Source organism: Pavona decussata, unplaced genomic scaffold (genome assembly GCF_977016875.1).
Source record: "Pavona decussata unplaced genomic scaffold, jaPavDecu1.1 SCAFFOLD_98, whole genome shotgun sequence".
NCBI classification, from domain to species: domain Eukaryota; kingdom Metazoa; phylum Cnidaria; class Anthozoa; order Scleractinia; family Agariciidae; genus Pavona; species Pavona decussata.
This window is the reverse complement of record NW_028145514.1, coordinates 1,494,468-1,512,500: the sequence shown is the minus strand read 5'-3', so window position 1 is coordinate 1,512,500 and position 18,033 is coordinate 1,494,468. Positions and strand designations below refer to the sequence as shown.

General features: G+C 38.6%; 2 protein-coding genes across 2 annotated transcripts in view; both read left to right on the top strand.

Moving 5' to 3' along the window:
* The window catches only part of LOC146472575 (uncharacterized), a 20,567-nt gene extending 5,238 nt beyond the window's left edge, over positions 1-15,329 (top strand). Inside the window, exons 5-20 of the mRNA XM_085119330.1 lie at positions 1,102-1,299; positions 1,796-2,006; positions 2,866-3,191; positions 3,550-3,778; positions 4,350-4,373; positions 4,972-5,308; positions 6,583-6,936; positions 7,297-7,323; positions 8,732-8,921; positions 9,341-9,529; positions 10,263-10,341; positions 10,834-10,958; positions 11,505-11,663; positions 12,298-12,466; positions 13,101-13,294; positions 13,868-15,329. Of these exons, the coding sequence (XP_084975456.1) occupies positions 1,102-1,299; positions 1,796-2,006; positions 2,866-3,191; positions 3,550-3,778; positions 4,350-4,373; positions 4,972-5,308; positions 6,583-6,936; positions 7,297-7,323; positions 8,732-8,921; positions 9,341-9,529; positions 10,263-10,341; positions 10,834-10,958; positions 11,505-11,663; positions 12,298-12,466; positions 13,101-13,294; positions 13,868-14,170 (3,114 nt within the window). The 3' untranslated portion in view covers positions 14,171-15,329. The remainder of the gene's footprint in view (positions 1-1,101; positions 1,300-1,795; positions 2,007-2,865; positions 3,192-3,549; positions 3,779-4,349; positions 4,374-4,971; positions 5,309-6,582; positions 6,937-7,296; positions 7,324-8,731; positions 8,922-9,340; positions 9,530-10,262; positions 10,342-10,833; positions 10,959-11,504; positions 11,664-12,297; positions 12,467-13,100; positions 13,295-13,867) is intronic.
* A 711-nt stretch (positions 15,330-16,040) lies between these two features.
* On the top strand, positions 16,041-17,492 carry LOC146472574 (uncharacterized). The gene is made up of 2 exons (XM_085119329.1): positions 16,041-16,216; positions 16,931-17,492. The coding sequence occupies exons 1-2, from the start codon at positions 16,138-16,140 to the stop codon at positions 17,353-17,355; spliced, it is 504 nt and encodes a 167-aa protein (XP_084975455.1). The 5' UTR covers positions 16,041-16,137; the 3' UTR covers positions 17,356-17,492.
* The last annotated feature ends 541 nt before the right edge of the window (positions 17,493-18,033 follow it).

Here is an 18,033-nt window from a genome sequence, read left to right as displayed (position 1 = left end):
AAGGGAAAGTGATAATTTGTGCTCCGAGTTGTTCCATGGCACAAAAATTGGTTATGGCTATACCAGCAAATATACACCTATAACTGATGTAATTACTATCAAGGATAGGCTACTATGCCAAGATAACTGCTGATAATACTCATCCCCTTCATGAACTGCTTCCACCCCAGAGATCGAGAAGCTTTAGGAAAAGGGGACACCCTTACATCCTGCCACGTGTCAGAACTGAACGTCATAAACACTGTTTTGGTTAATAGATGCCTTTTCAATTTTATCTAACTGTCTTTGCACATTTGTCAATAGTTTGTGATTAGTTTTTTTTTATAGTAGTTAGTTATATGAAATTGTAAGTCCAGACGTATGACTCTTGGCATGTTTCTTTTGGCATTTGTTAATAAAAAATTCATTCCAAACCTCAACAGCGACGCGTTTGAGATAGAACTGAAAGTTTGTTAACGGACAGAGTATAATTATTATTCCGAAATCGTTATTATATGACGTGGAATTTTCCAGTTCTTTCAAATAAAAAATTCCAATGTTTAGAAACAAAACTGTCTGGGATTTATCTTTATCGGAGAATAGTCTCCTGTATTCTATATAATTCAGTGACATAGTCCCGTTGGAGGACCGGGGAGTGGCAATACAAATGTCTTTAAAGGGGCAGTGTCACCAATTTCTAATGCGCCTTTGAATTAGCGAAAAAACATAGTTGTATCGTTGGAAATGTTAAAATAATGGTTAACAATTAACCTACGAGTATATAGAAGATAGCATTGTAATCTTTTGCTGCGGATGGCTTGGATGGAAATGGATTACAACTTGAAAAAATTGGCCAATTGTTTCAAGTTCTTCCGGTGTATTTTGTAGAAATTTCTAAAAATTGATTTTAGTTTGTTCTTCATTAGAAAAGTCATTTATTATTTTCTTCGCGGCGCTCTACCAAGAATTTTCTGTCAGAGAAAAATTTCCATGTTAGATGTTTGAGTAGCTTAGATCAAAATACAGCAAAATCTCTTGACAGTGCCCTTTTGGTAACAGCTGCTTAATGAGACTACCTGCTTTTTGCTTGTTTTTCAAAAAATGTGGTCATTTAATTCTTAGGTGAATAAAAGACTGAAATCTTTGGTAGACAATGCGGTGAATCCCGAGACGGACGAAATAGAAACGCTGTCCAAGTCAGTCAACGAATTCACGTGTGCATTCATCAACCCGCTGAGAAAAGAGAGTGATACTCGTAGTACGTTTAAAAGTTGCCTGGATTATTTGGTGGATAAAGCCATTGATGCAGAGCAGAAGAAGGTATTGGATAAAATTCTAGTTCATCCTGAATGATTGTGTACCAAATCTAAATCTCACAGCTTTTCCCCTTTTCCTACCCTTTCAATTCTGAAGAGAAACCTTGGGATTGACATTACGAACCGTAATCTTTCCCATTTATATCCTTGAAAACTTCACTTCGTTTTCATTCTTTCTCGATTTGAAACGAACTTAGTAGTTGGTATTCAAAAGAAAAAAATGGTCTTTTCCTCTTACAGTCTTTTCAGTTTTCTTTACATTTGGTTTTAAGGTTGATTAGTGATCAAAATCAGCTATCACTTACGGCTTTATTTACATGAATTTGCTATATTATCGTAGTCCTCTGAAATAGAATTAGACGAATATTATTCAGTGGAAAATTGACTTCGAAAAATCAACAGTGGCTTATGTAAAACTTTTACTCTAAATCAACGCCTAAACAAAAAATACTAAACTGCTTCCACTAACGAACTTGGCGTTTGCTTTTTTTTTTCCTCAGTTCGTTTCCCATCCAGTGGTTTACAACCTGCTAATTTCAAGATGGTATCGTTCGTATGCTTCACGAAGAAAGTATCCATGGACAAGTGCCAAGCGCTGGGGATATCTGTTTCTTAATCTTTGGCCCTTGTTTGATATGGTGTTATTTCCTATTCTCTTCGCCTTGTTCTACCTTATTCACTTGATTCACAGGGTCTCAAGGAGAGTAAGAGGTTTGTTAGCACTTCAATTTCGCAGTTTTGTCTTGCACTCTAGTCACTAATTAAAAGTGGTTTGGTTGGACGCTTATGCAGCACGTTTCCTGCAAGAATTCATTTTCCTACATTATCAAACATTACATTTAAAACTGAATGTGAAGGCGTACAATTGGTTAATAGGTCAATGGGTATGTATTTTCAGTTTTAAACAAGTCAGCTGGAAACGTTTTTCAATTTATTGATTCCGATACAGCTATTTCTTGTTCAACTAAAAATGCCCGTTCCTTCGTACATTGTTTCAGGTTCAATTATTCATCCAATCATCCTAAACTTTCCGGCTCAATCTCTGTATCGAGTATTAGCCTAGCTGCATACCTTACACTTTTTATTCACTGTAAATTTTAGATAATAATTCTTGCTGTTTGTTTAAATTGCACGGTTTGTGAGAAACCCAAGCTCCTTTTCCTTATTTAACTTTCAGCCAAAATATAGTGTCAAGTAGGGATTAAATTCATGTAGTTTTCTTGTAATTCCTTTCTATCCATTCTTTCATCTATTCAACCACCTACCACTGCGTTCTCTTGCGCATCTGTCAATGATGATGATTCATTCATTCATCAGACTTCAAATATAAAATCAAGTTTATTCCATCGCGCAAATGCCACACATTGACATTCAAACCCTAGCAAAATGCATTATGTTTCCCACGAGTCTCCTGTAGCTCAATGGTATCCCAAGACCATCCGAACTAGTGATCGGACGGTCTTGGGTCAGTGGTGAAGATGTTTTAAAATACTTCTCCGGGATGGTTAAGGTAAGGTTTTATTTTTTCTCGTTTCGTAATAATTATTGATTATTTGAAATAACTTTGCAGATACTGAGATTTGCTTTGTTGTAACACTTACGGACAAAGATGCGGAGGACTCAGCTAACGTCTTTACGCTTATAAAGAGGACAATCAGTTTCTTAGTCCACAAATATGGCTACCATGTAAGCTGTGCTAACTACTGCGTGATCTTACGCGAAGGAGAAAGGGCCTTAAGTAACATCAACTTTGAAAGTGTTCACTCCAGTGACGAAACACTGCGAAAAGCGATTAAGGCATTACAAAGTTCAAGTTCTTCTCCAAGGCTTTATGAAGATCTCTGTGCTGTCCGTGATGCTTTCAAAGGTTCTAGTGTTCGCAAAAACGCGGAAAAGGTGAGGTGATTGAATAGGTTCTCCCGGTTGTCCAAACATGAAGGTTTTAGAAACGTTAACTGATAGTGTGAGAATTTTACACTACACGGAATCAGTTGAAGGGTTGAAATCCTCCAATCACTATAAACAACAAAGAACGAAATAATCTTTCCCTTACAATGATCTCCTGACTGATGCCAGCCGAAAGCGTTTAAAATTGTCAGCAAAGTGACACACAGCATCATATTCAAACTTCTTGAAACATAAAGTTATGCATTTTATTATCTATGTTCATGGAAAGGAATCTTTAAATCAAATGTCTTGTGTGGTTCTTCCTCATTCATAGATACCTGAGAGACTGTAGTTTCTTTTTCGTTAGATACTTGTGGTATTTACAAATGGCCAGATGAGTATGCTTGGCTTGGGAGGCAAACAACTCGCTCCTTTACTCAATGAGATCAAAGCGATGGATGTTAAAGTCGTCCCTGTTGGCATTGGGGAGCACCCCAAGCTGTCAGAACTGGAGCAGATTGCCAGCAGCGGTGTTTCCGCTCTTCGATTTGGAGATTACGAAGCACCGAGAACAGTAGGAAGGGCTATCGTGCACGGTATAAGAACCTTCTTTTATATATATTATTAAAATATCCATGCTGTATTTGCTATACTAGGAGGTACTCCGTGTGTGACGAACGTTTTTAATTTTACATGTATTTCCATACCCTTGCGCGTAGGAAACGGAATGCGTCTGGACTGCGTATTCGTGCACGGTAGAGCTAATGGATTGACTTTTGATAGTCAAATTGGAGGAATATAATACAGTTTTTGAAGGAATGTTGGTAAAATCTTTTGGTTGTGTTAGAATAATTTAATTTGTAAGAGCTAGTATTATTTTACCCTCTACAAGATAGAGAGAAGATGAATCAACTTTGAACTCAAGCCAAAATTATGTCATGAATCAGTCCAACTCTGTAATTTTGGATTTCACGACTCAGGGCCTCTTCATATGAACCTGCTAACAGGGCTGGGCCGTTCAGCGGTAAGAATTTGTTTATGCCTGCTTCGACAAATCATGCGCGCCACGTTCTCTCACATTAAACAGGAACTTTGTAATGGTTGTCTGAAACAAACCTTAAAAACATCCAGTTTTATAATTAATTTGTTAGTCTCTTTGTTTTGCAGGAGTAGAGGGGAAGGACATCTTTGGTAAGAGTTAATAGGAGTAATTGTATTTTGTCTGGTTTTTGTAATGTGTTTCTGTAGTATTTTACAAACTTTGAGTGGAAGATAAGAAGAACGAGATAATTGTGTGAAAGATGACCACGATTGGGAACATTTGCAGAACTCAGTTATCAAGTAATATGAGCTTTCGTTTACTCCAGTTATTTTCTAATTAGAACTGATTAAAAAAGCAGCCAACATTAGTTTGCTTATGGTTATAACTTACTATGACAACCCTTAATTAAAGAAATTCGCAGTTTGGTGTCATCAACTCCTTCATGAGCATCTCTCAAATTAATTCGGGTAACATATAAATTCCTTGAAATTCGTGAATCTGTGATGCAGGCTGAACCGTTGTGATTCAGTTGCGCAGTTCCGTGGGGCATGGCCCATTTTTCAGATGTGTGCTTAGTGATCTGGCCTTTGATTGGAAGCGAGGCTAGGGGTGACTTCGGGAAGCATGCATACGAATTTCTAAATTTCATATTAACATCTATGAAATTACAGAACAGTATACGAATACTTTATAGGGCGTCAGTATTTAATTTATAACATAGACTTTAATTTAGTCTCTCTCATACAGATCTTTACCTGGATTACTTCACGACGCCATATTTCATCTTTGTTCGTGACACACTGAGCTACCTAACACTTCTTGGTCTGCACTTTGTCATCTGTCTGTTACCTTCAATACTCGCCTTCAGTCGTCTGGAATGGATCATTTTTGTATTCTTTCTCGGGCGCATTGCAATAGAGGTTGATCAGTTCACCGGCGCTCGAAAGGTCACGAGAAAAGCAGTAAGGCAAAGATCGCAAAAAGGTTCGGACTACGTCGTGTGCTCGCCGGCTGACGAAAGGCAAACTGCGATAACGACATCTAAGGGAAATGGTTTGTTAAAGAAGTTTTCTAATTATTTCAGGTAAATGTTGATAACATACTACTGGCTGACTCGGGAGTGCTGGTGGTCGTTTCTTCTCGTTCTTTTTTTTATATTTTGTTGGTTTTTTCAATACTTCACCTCATGTTTCAATTCTTTAGTTACTAAAATATTAGGCAAAACCCCACAAATGTCAATTTTTGGGGCCTTGTGATGTCAGGCTGCAGGCTCATAAAATGTTGTTTGTTACTTAGACACAAGTTTATCTTTATATTGGTCATTCAAGTGTTTTTCGGACATGCACGGAAAACAAAATTCTGAGTTATTTTGTTTTAGTATAAACTTTCCAAAGGAACCCCTCTTTTTTTGTTTGATTTTGCTCCTTTTCTTCTCCTTTCGCTTGCAGGGTTTGTAAAAATTTAGGCGCTCTCTCTTTCTGCTCGGAAACTTTGGAACATTGTTAATGTTTGAGCAAGGAGTAGAAACTATTGGTGATTAGGCCAAAATTTCCTCTCACTTTTCGGGGAACTTACCCTTGGGTTTTAGGGCATAACTCGAAGAAACTCGATTCGATTTTTACTCGTTTAGGAGTGTTTTCCAAGATCTTTTCCTGCTGCAGTAGCCAGTTTTAAAATACACCTAACATCACCAAAACTGATGAAATCACGAGTGGTACAACTGGCTCACCCACCAAGCGCACTTTAATCTCGACATCTTATTTCTCCTTACAACATGGAAGCTTGATTGAACATTCAAGTCGTGAGAATAAGGGGGATGATCACCAATGACAACTGGTGCCATAAGAAATAAATGGTGAACATTGAAGAGAATGAGTATATTGATTTTGGGTCTTCAAAAAGGGTTAATCACAGCTCAGACGTTCAAGGATTAAAATAACTTAACATCTGCAAAGAAAGCTATGCGTGACTAAATGGGAGTACCCAATCGGCTGATGACCTTAAGAATGTATTGGTCAACTTCTTTCATAGTAGTCGTAAGTGCCATGAGTGGGTTGTTCTCGTCTTGTGGAATCCTCCAACAAAACACAAAAAGTTGGACCATTTCTGAAGATTCGTTTTACCTCGAATGTCCCAACAAAACTGAGTAGATAACTGCCAGCAACCCTAGTTTGTGATTTTGCTTTACTTGAATTTTCTCTTTCTTTCGTGAACTTCAACGCCGGTTTGAAGCAATGGAAATAGGACGTGGCCTTTCCATTGAATTTTCTCACTTCACACAAATCAGCAAAAAGTGACCGTGACCGACAGGAGCTAGTCCAATGTCAAAATCTAAATTATACATTGTTTTTCTTGCAGTGACCGCTGGAATACGATAGACTTCGTTATTCTTGCTGTCTACGTTTTCATCTTCATATTACGCATGATTGCGTGGGCTACATCCGATGCAGTAGCAGATAACAGGCTGTTAGCCATAGCTGGTTATGGCTATGGCTTAAACGCTATGCTTCTTACCCTGAGAGTGTTTGGTCACGCGATGGAATCTATTAGAAGAATGGGTGCCATATTAATTGCCTTTTTCTTCATTATGTGGGATGTCCTGGCCATATTTTGGCAGTTCATGGCAATGATTTTGGCGTTTTCACTAGCGATGACGAAGATTTATGTCGTCGAGAAGTCATTCGCCGTACACGTCACGGCTAATGCGACTCTGTAAGTATAGAGGTGTCATTTTTTTTTTTACCTTTTCAGAACATCATAGTGGACTTGGTATACGAGTCATTACCCGTAGCTGGTATTTCCTGTTGCTTAATACAAAAACTTCGGCTTTATCGGCAGTATTGGCATGCTCAGTGCAGTTGACTCTATCAAACTACGCGTGGATTGCGATCACTACGATTTGATAATGAAACCACCTACGTCCACGTTCAACTTTTTCCTCCGTAGTATCCTGACTTCTGACAAAGGGCTTCAAGCATAAAATTCAACAAAATTTCCTTTTTTAAAAAATATCCCAGAATAAGGTTTGTAGCTTCTGTTAATTAACTGATCTCTTTGTTATTTACTTTCCAGAGCGTGCAGCGACGGAGGTTTCGTCTGGTGAGTAAAATAATCTATCATGCACCTGAATTGTCTTCGCCAGTTCTGTTCGTCTCATGTTTGTTTCAAACTCGAAATTGGATTAAGAATTGAAAAACGTTAACGTAATCTTAAATCCCAAGGTCCAGGTTCTCGAAGCCCTCCTACGTTAAGATAGACCCTAAGTATTGTTCCTTGACAATAGCCTATTGTTAGTCCAACAGTAGCCTATTGTTAGTCCAACAATAGCCTATTGTTAGTCAAACAATAGCTTATTGTTAATGCAACAATAGCCTATTGTTAGTCCAACAATAGACTATTGTGGTCCAACAATAGACTATTGTTAGTCAAACAATAGCTTATTGTTAATCCAACAATAGACTATTGTTAGTCCAACAATAGACTATTGTTAGTCCAACAATAGACTATTGTTAGTCCAACAATAGAATATTGTTAGTCCAACGATAGGCTATTGTTAAGAAACAATACTTGGGAGGGCTTCGGAAATCTGGATCCCGGGATATTAGAATCACAACAGAAGTGGCCACTGGAAAAAGGATGTAAGTGACGATTTAGCTTTTAGAATCCACTTGCAGACTAATATGTTACCGCAAAACGCACTACCTGGGCCTATAGCCTTGTCACCACTGTAGAACCTTTGTTTAGGTTTAACCGAATAGAGAAGAAAATAAATCATTTCAAGCATCATCATGGGTTCAGTTTTAAGGTTAAAGTTATCTATTCAAGTATAAGCTGATAGACCTTATTCGCTCTATATGCTAATTGCCCGTTACAAACCACGTGATATTTTCAGGAGAATGGATCCTGTTCGAATGAGACCAATTCTAAAAGAGAGTACTCCCTAGAGTACCGTCACATGATCTGTAATGGGGCAACAAAACAACAAAGTGATTAAGGCCTATTGGGTAAATTCGAGCCCTGAAAATAGAACATAAATATGAGTATGTCCAGAAATGCTCCGCCTAACCTTGAATTTGGGTACTTTATATAAGACAGACCTTTTTGTCATTCTCATATGACTTCATGTTTGACAGAATTATTTGTGTTTTAGTAAGAAATAAGGTTAGGGAACACCTTGTAATGTCTACCATACATTTCATGCATCTCATAAACATGCATTTCTGGACATAAGTGAATTTTGGAACCTCATTTGTGACTCAACAACCGGTCTGTGTGCATGCCAAATTAGAGCAAATTTTGCGAAATTTGGATTTCAAGGGCAAATCGTCACCTACGCCCTTTTCATCATCATTTTCTTCAATTGAAAGAAATGGGAATTGAAATAGATGAATGTCGAGCGAATCGAAATGGTAAGGATCAGAATCACAAAACGTTCCCCAGTATCATGAACATAGCGGCCTCTTGGTTTATTTATATATTTACAAAGCTCTTTTTGCCTTATTTTCAGCTGGTGGGATATGGCAAGGCTTCTGGCTTGGTCCTGTCTAGGAATGACCGATCTGGAGCCATTAAATTCTGTTGATCATCCATCGATGACCTTGACTTATCTGCTGTACAGTTTGTTTCTCATCATGGGGGTTATTCTTCTTGTTAATATGATGGTTGCGCTACTCACACACACCTATGAACGTGTACAGGTCAGATTCCAGTGTTTTATTCGCAATTATATTAAGCCTATAAATAAGTCGTTATTGGTGGTTTCTACCGAAATGTGTAGTTAGAAAAAATGTCCTAAACATTATTTTAAAACGAAAACAACAGTGCCATGAAGTAAGGAGACTTTTGAGATATTTTTGAGCACTTTTTCCCGTCGAAAAGAAACCTGACGAGTCATCAGATTTTCAAAACATCATTGAGAAAGGAGAGGGTGTTTAAACTAAACAGTTTACTCTAAACTTTGGGTGTTCTTCCTTCCAGAAAGGTAGAGAAATACGCACCAATTTTACATCGGTTTCAACTAGTTTTGTCCACAATTGTAGCTAGGTAGCTGAGAATAAAACCTCGATCAAACTTTATTAATGTTCAGACAATGTATGTTTTGTCTTTTTCTCCACAGAATAACTCTCTCCAAGAGTGGTCATTTAAGAAAGCCATCACCATCAAGTCTTACAGTATTTCGTACCACCCGGTACCAGTCCCATTCAACCTTGTATCTATCCCGGTCTTGGCTTTATGGAGGCTGTGTCGCTGTAGTGTAACGGAAAGACATAGATTCAATGAAGACACTTTGGATGAGACAGAAATGGTAAGCCCTGTAACTTTCAATGGTTAAAGGGGCACTATCACGATGATTTTGCTGTGTTTTGATCAAAACTACTCGAATGTTTGACAAAGAACCTGTTTTGAAACATGAAATTGCTCTTACAACATTGGGAAGAAAATATTAAGGTTTTTCTCTTTCGTAGGAAGAATATACCATAATCAACTTTTAGCGGCTTCTCTAAAATACACAGGAAGAACCAATTTTTTCAAAATGCAATCCATTTCCATCCTGGCCATCCGCAGACAAACATAATTTATTGTGGTTTCTGTGCACTAGTAGCGTTATTGTTAACAAACCTCAACCAATATGTTTTTGGCTGACACTAAAGATAGGTGACACCGCCCCTTCAAGACTATATCTTTCTTTGTTTCTGTTTCAACTGTTGTCAGTGTTGTGCCCAATAAATGAAATAAAATTCTTTACTATCAACACTATGGCCTTAACATATAGAATCAACACGCGTGTTAAGGATTACAAACATGTTGTATACGTTATGGAAATATTGTGTTCGTAAGCTCCAAAACTTGTGTCTCAAGCACTTTAGTTAATTTAAGATTGTCGAGTAACTCTTCATTATTTATTAACTGTGAATCGTCGTGACAAACCCTATCAAAGACCCCCGTGTGTTAAATCATGTTAAGCATGCATTAATGCCACTTACTGCATGTTGTACACGGAGTTTAAGAATTGATTCTGGATTGTTGAACGTCAACAGAAATTAACTCTGGATAAACTGGTGGAGAGACTAGAAAAGACTTACTTTGCAACATATGGTTACTCATTTCCACTTACAGGTGTGGTAGTTTAGCTAATTAACACTTAAATGAGAGTCGCGTCCACAAGATCTCTTTATAATGGCCTTGAGTAATTGATTTATGTAAGTCACTTCCATTGAGAGACGTGTGTAAAGATCACACCTATCTCTGTGACTGAATAGGTCTTTTTACTCATGCACTTTAGGCCAAGATGATGAAGTAATGTTTGTTTGAGTTTGAGTCTGAGTTATGATTTACCATTAAATAAAAGGTTAGAGGCTGGGCGTCATATGTGAGCTTAACGAGCTATGTGGAAGTTCTTCAAAACCACTAATCAAAAAATGTTGAACCATTATGCTGCTACCTATATATAGATTATAAAGACTCGGCGTAACGAACATATCTCCTATAGCATTTTCTAAGCTATTTGCACCAAGCTATAGTTTGCCATTACGTCTGTAAACATTGCTTACAATTACAAGGAAGTTCGAAATCTATAAAAAAGCCGACAATCGTTTTTGCTGTCTTCAGACGAACGAAAGATGGATAAACTGCTCCATGAAACTGACGGCAGCCGACAAATGGCCAATCAGATTGTTCATCGAGTGCTTAGACAGCAAGGCTGCAAGCAGGACAGATGTACCGCTGGCGCAAGCGTAAGTGCTTTGTTCATTTTTTGTTGTGTAGTTGATTGAGTGACTGGTTATGAAACCTTGCCACGACAACAATGGTGCTGCAATTGATGTTGAAAGCGCCGCGACCGAGCACAATCCTTTGTTTTAACGTTCACACTACAGTTGAATATCCTAATAGGAACGTTCCTACTGGTCTGTTGCTCCAACACATTTCAAAATCTATTGTAGTTTGTGCACGGTCAAGTCCAAAAACGCTAACAAAAACAAATAACGAAGAAGTTTGTCAGGCTTCAGAACCATTGCCTTTTATTAACTATGCGAAAAAGGAAAAAAATTTGGGGTAACTTTGCAATTCCCTAATGTTATCCACTAAAGTGTTTACTTTTAGTCACTTCATACTTATTTAACCATATAATGCCATCTACATGAAAGTTTGCTCTTGTAGGCTTATAACATTAACCTAAGGAGTGTCACCTTAGACTTCTTGAAACCGCTTCTATAGCTATAATAATTTTGGAGTCATTTCAAGTATACCTGTGTCTCTATGCTCTCGTATTGTCATTTTAGGCGTGGAATTCGCTGGGTATTGGAATCCAAGGCTGTCTGTTGACGTACGAGGGTCCTGATTCATGTCAAGTTTGCATGGGACAAGAAGCTCAAAATCAGATTCAGATTCACGGTGCAAAGTATTTGATGCCGTTCACACGAGAAACACCAAGGATTGAGGTGAATATGTGCTTGTACAAAAAGAAATTAATTTCAAACTAAGGTAGCACATAATCAACTGGTGCTGAGTTACGACGTTACAACTGCAAGGTTTTGATAGCCACTGCAAAAACCGTGTACGATTAAACTTCCCTCGCGTTGGATCAAAATAGTGAAAGAAGACGGCTGGCTTGACTTCTGGGCCTGGCTGCCTTACAAACGTTAATAGATAAATAAGTGGAAGTTCACTGCAACCGTTCGCTTTGTCTCGGAGAATTTTCTATTGGGCTATCTAGGATCACCCGTCCGAAGGTCAATCAACAATTACATAGAAAGACAAAGAGAAAAATCAGAGCGCGGAAAAATCATCCGAAGGCAGCAAACGGTTGCAGAGCACTTCCAAATATCTTCGTTTTGTGGCGTCTCTTGAAGTTGAACGCCAATATTCTTGATGTTGGCAGGGTGCTGCGTCATGCACCAAGTCCCAGATTTACGTCAAGAGGAACATAATAGATAACAAAAATGTAGACTTGTTAAGAATTTGTGCCATAAACACTTACAAGAAGAATAATGAGCATAAATTGGAAAAATAAATCAAAGTCAATACACGTATCAGGAATCACTGGAAAACAACTATGTCGTCACATGACCACAGGTGCTGATTCAGGAGAGTGGAGAGAGGCGCATTTTAGCAGTTGGTGCGGTGTTTGGAAGTTACAACTGTCACCGGATGCCCGGCTGGGAGGGAGGGACAGTTGGCTATCACGTAGATGATGGGAAAATATTCGAACCTGGCTGCGATGAACTGGGGAGAGAAGTAGAAGGTAACTCGCAAGCTCTTTTACTTTGGCTGCTGTAAACTGATTTCAATGTATTATATATTTATAAGTTGTATAACCTGTATCTATGTTTACTGTTTGCTTTTTGTTTTTTTCTTCTTCTTCTTTCTTGTGTTTTATCTAAATGTTGTGAAATAAAATGATTTGATTTAACTCGTTTTGTTAACCCGGTTGAAGGCTACTGCTAAACGTGACCTGTATAAAGGAAAGACCGGAAAGTCATACAACCGCATTTAGACGTGGTTAACGCCCCCATCAACATTCGAAAATTTATGCCGTAGACTTATAGGGAAAAACAAGAAAATTCAGGCAACCATCAGTAACAAGTCAATCCATTTATGACTTGGACTCCAGAAATCATTCCCTGGCGTTATGGTGGGAGCCGAACTTGCTCACCACTGCACCAACTCTCTATGATAAAATTGTCCAGAAGGGAGGCAAAGTTTACACTCAAAATCGCTCATTGAAAGTACCTACAATAATGGTGGAAATTACTTCTTCGAGAAAAGAGTTTTTCCAGATAGAGCCTCTTTCCTGGCCATCATGGCCATTAACCTTTCAATGGAAGCCCACATGAAATGCCATTGACGTTCTGCAAATCTCCCGTTTTACATTTTAGACGCAATGGCTTACCGCGGTGACCTTATTGCCTGTGAAGTGGATTTCGATGGCGCAACAAGCACCAGATTTCCTGTTAAGTTCTTCTTGAACGGGAGAGAGATTGCGCGTGCTTTAATGAGGCGTAGAACTGGGCAAGCGAATCCATTTCCCTTTATTGCTATGGGATATCAAGGAATTCGGGTTCTCGCTAAGGTATGTTCAGTCAGTGACTTTGTCTGCCATCCGTCAGAATCAGAACGTTGAATAACATCGTCGTATGTTAAGGTATTCACTTCATTCCGCACTGCGTGATTAATGTTTTATTTACTTCTCTTGGGAAAATCTGCTTAGTAAAATGTAAAATATTGAATCTAAAATGTCGGCGAAAGCCTGGAGAAGCATAACCTGGCCAGAAGAGTCAAGGCTGAAATAATTGTACAATGATCAATCTATTTATTAAACAGTTTGACAATTCAATTTTTCCATTTAACAATTCATAAGCTCTACGGTTTTTTAACAATTAAATGATGGCCTCTAGATTTTCCATGATGGGTGATAGTTGATGAGGGCGCAGCTTAATCAATTATCACGCACAAAAGACCCGACGGTGAATAGTTCTACTTGTTTTAGCGGAAAATTTAATTTAGATAGGGAGAACTGTGACCATTCGTGATGCAGTGTTAATAAAAGTAATGATGTCAAGAAAGATAGACAAACAGACATGTTGAATGCTTTTATATGTAATGTAGTTGAGAATGTCTGAAGGTTCTTTGCACCCTCGTTTAGATGTGCCTTCGTGACAGCGCTGTGGACCAAGCTTCGCATGCACCTCCTGCGCAGCGCCTCACCAGGGATGCTGGGATAGAACAGGACTTGGTGAACTATGCACGGGAACAGTATCAAAATCTAAGGGAAGAGATGGAGGCATTGGAATTGACGAGACGGGCACAGGCAATGGAGTTCCAAGAGGAACTCGACCGTCAGGGCAAGATGCTGGCAGAAATTCGAGAACTAGTCATGCTCTCAATCCAAGAAATGAAAAACAATAAAAGCGCTGCAACTAATGACCAGTTCGTCTCTGCGCTATAAGGATGAACAAAATTGATCTTGTTTCTTTTGGCTGGGATGAACGAACAAGGAAGTATTTTTCCATTTCATTGTTAGCCCTGACGTTTGTCCACGGAGGTCACAGTCCTCTATGACTTAGTGCTTTTGTATTAAGTATTTTTCTATTCTTGAATGATATCTTGCTAGCGAGACTCATTACTTGTAAACATGCTTCCTTTTATTTTTTCTGTCATTGCCTTTGACTCTCGGCGGAGTCGCCCGTAATGTTTCGATTTAGTTTTGTTGAATATGAGATGATTATAGCCAACTTCAGCTATAGGCGCCTCGTTGGCTATATATTATCTTATATCCAACGCGCGCTCGTGGAAAAATTGTTAGATTTTTAACCGCATTATTCGCAGTTTATAATTGCACATGTAATCAGTTAAATATATTGATATTCAGCCACAACTACATTAGCGAATTGCCATTCATTCGTTCGACGTTTTAGGCAACAACAGTTACTTTAAAAATAGATCATCAAACGTGGAAAACAAAAGCGGTCAATATTCGCGGATAACAGTTCACTGTTACCCTCTGACATCATAGCTTTCGCTATGTTACACGCTCATGGGCGTTTGGCTATGGGAGTATGGATATGTCATGTGACTATGAACTAGCCAATTAATGTGCGCGCTTTGGCGGGAAAAACTTCAGCTATATAACAATTAGGATGTTATGTAGCGGGGCTTTAGAATGTACTATATATATATGGGAGGTTTAGCCTACGCATATGCCATAAGGGTAACTAGGAATTACCGGTAACACCTTTTCTTTAACCAATCAGTGATAAATGGTATGAAAGTTCCAAATGCTCCCGAGAGCAGGTTTCAGTTAAGTGATTACTCTGGCCAATCACAACAGACACAAACAGCGCAACGAACCAATCAGAACTCGAAGCAAATACATTTTTGCAATAACTATCAAAATTCTCGCGCGCTGATTGGCTCGTAGCTATTGTACATAAGAGTGCGGATAATATATTGACGTCCTATGTAAATCAAGGCATGTAAAAGTTAACAATTTCTTGCTGTACGGAAAAATAAAACCAATTAAATTTACAAGATTCGTAGTTAACAGATTTGCCGTTGATTAATGTAAAAAATAAAACCATTCACAACTTGACAAGATTTGTGGTTGATTTTTATGGCTTTTGCTCGCTCTGTCACGGGCGCTTTTCTCAGCGCCAATTCCACTCGTACTTTTTCCATATTATTCGGTAAAAACTGGCAGTTTTATATTGTCTAAACTCTTGACTCATAGACCATAAAATACCGTCATAACATGTTCAAAACGCAAGTGAAAGCACTCACCGCACCTGAGTTTGGAAAATTTTATGGCATAAACGTAGAAAAGCAAAACCTAAACTGGGAGAGTAGGCACTTGGGCGCACTTCGCCAGGTAGTAATGGTAACTTCGCGTGTCTGTTCTCAAGAAACTCATTTGGGTAAAAACAAAAACATATTGTCGGCATTCAATCAAGGTCATTATTTTTACGCAACTTTTCTCAACAGTAAAGTTGGTAACATTCTTGCCTCAATACCTGACGATAGCAAGAGCTGAAAAAAAGTTGTAGTAGAAAATTAAATCCTCGCTCGAAAAGTCCCCGAGGCAACTTTTATCACCTGCTCGCCAATTTGACAAGACAACCGCTAAAATCGAGCCCTTTGGCTAAATAAAACTGATAAGTGTACAAAAAAAAAACAACAACAATGGAGAAGAAGTTTCCATAGTTTGCAGATCAAAAGTATAAGATAATCCGGAAATGGAAATAAAAAGTTGCTGTCAAAACCGCAACAATAACAGGCAATTATACGGAGTTATCAGCTGTCATCTTTTGGAGACGTTTAATGTTGCACGAAAGACACAAAATAATTAAATCGCACTGAATCTATTCAGTTAAAGAAGGCTGACGAACATTGATAGAGTGCGCTCGTAGAGGCTTCAAAATGCAGTTTTGGAAAGCCCTCCTTTTGTTTATTATCGTTTTATGCAACTTGGAAGGAACTACGACATGGCCAAATATAGGTTAGTAAGCTACAATAGTATGTTCAATATTAAATACAACTCCTGCTGTAAACATACTACACCCAAACGACAAATTTTCAAGAAGGAATTTTTAAGAACGTTGAATTGCGAGCCGTTGTTAATTTACGAGGATGAATATTTAGTTCATTTTCTCTTAACTCTAGACATGAAAGATTTTTCATTATCATTTAATACTCTACACTCTGGCAACCGTTTGATGCAAGTTTGTCAAAATGTCTTCTGAAAACAGCTGTCAGCTGTCGACTTTTTCCTGAGGTTATTTTAGCAGAGAAATTTATTTTCCACGTTCCCAGAAAATTAATAGAAACATTGGCAGAAGCAATGGTAGAAGTATCCTGTGAAATTAAAACTAAACCGGTAATTACATTGAGAACCAAAATTAACCTGTCATATACAATACTCGTCGGAGGCGAAAAAAATAAACCACTCTCAGCTTTTCATGAAACAATGCTTTCACCGCCCGCAAAGTTGCCACGTGTCTCGGGAAGTTTACTACATGTATGTAAAAACAAATTTTCAAGTGAACGCTCTTAAGAATACGTTATTTCACCATAGGTGATTGAACAAGCTCCGCTGCGCTTCCGAGGTTTCGACTTCCATTTAAGCGGAAAACACCTCATTTTCTAAAGAACGAAACCGAAGATTCAATTGATTAGACCGCGTATTATATCTGGATTATTTTGTTCCTGTTAGGTCAGTGGAGTCAATGGAGCGCATGCTCTGTGACGTGCGGATCTGGCACTCAGGAGGGGGTATTTCAATGTGCGCTGTGCCAAGGCTGGTTTAGAAGGACGCGAACGTGTATAACGCCCTGTGCAATGCACAGCATAACCAACCAGGGTGTTCTTCAAAGAAGCAAAGAAAACGTGGCTTTGAAACACCACAGTATCAAGGAGATGTTGGTTTCTTCAGAAATACAGTGCGCTCTGCGATGCCAGAGGTCATCAGAATGTCAGTCTTTTAATATTGGTTCGAAGAAATATCAGATGGACAGTGAAGTGCAAGCTTCATTGATATGTCAGCTGAACAACACTACCGCTGATTCAGAGCCAGAGGATTTAGTTCACCAAAATGGTTACCATTACTACAGCTTCATTTCAAAGCATTTCGGGAACTAACGTACTTCTTGATCCACCAAAGAAATAAAGTAATCCCAGCTGTTTACAAAATAACGCATAAGCGAACTAGCAGTAAGAACTAGTCAGATAGTATCTGTGAGTGGCACAGCCTTGAAAGGAGATTGGCACTAGCACATGCGCTCATGTCACGTAAGGTCATTCGGTGTAGTCGTCAGTTTGCCTGTGATTCATTTCCTGGCCCCAGTTGTTCAAAGGGCGGATAACTTTATCCACCGGATAGGTCGCTATCCGGCAGATGAAATCTGTGCAAGATTTTCCCGATGGCCCTATAATTTGTGGATAGAGTAGAAGCACATGTCAAATTTAAGTATCGGATTGTGTGGAAAACTTGCCAAAAGCGTTAGTTGGTGTACATTTCCTCCGATGGATAGTGACTTATCCAGTGGATAAAGTTATCCGCTCTTTGAACAACTGGGGCCTGATAAGAAATTTTTTTATAATTTCTAATGAATACTTATATAGAAGGTAAAACATAGACTATGTCCAAACAGCATCTGTAACATATTTAGCGATCACACTTCTGGATATAACCTTAGGCAATCAGATTTTTCTAGATATAACACTGTCACTTACGGTAGGCACTCTTTGCGGTTCTTTGGACCCAAACTATGGGGAACACTGTCCACGGCTGATGGATCTGCCAAGACACTCAAAGCT

Coding starts and splice junctions, on each gene's coding strand:
- LOC146472574 (XM_085119329.1), top strand. CDS start 16,138: ATGCAGTTTTGGAAAGCCCTCCTTTTGTTTATTATCGTTTTATGCAAC. Junction 16,217..16,930: donor TACGACATGGCCAAATATAG/GTTAGTAAGCTA, acceptor TGTTCCTGTTAG/GTCAGTGGAGTCAATGGAGC.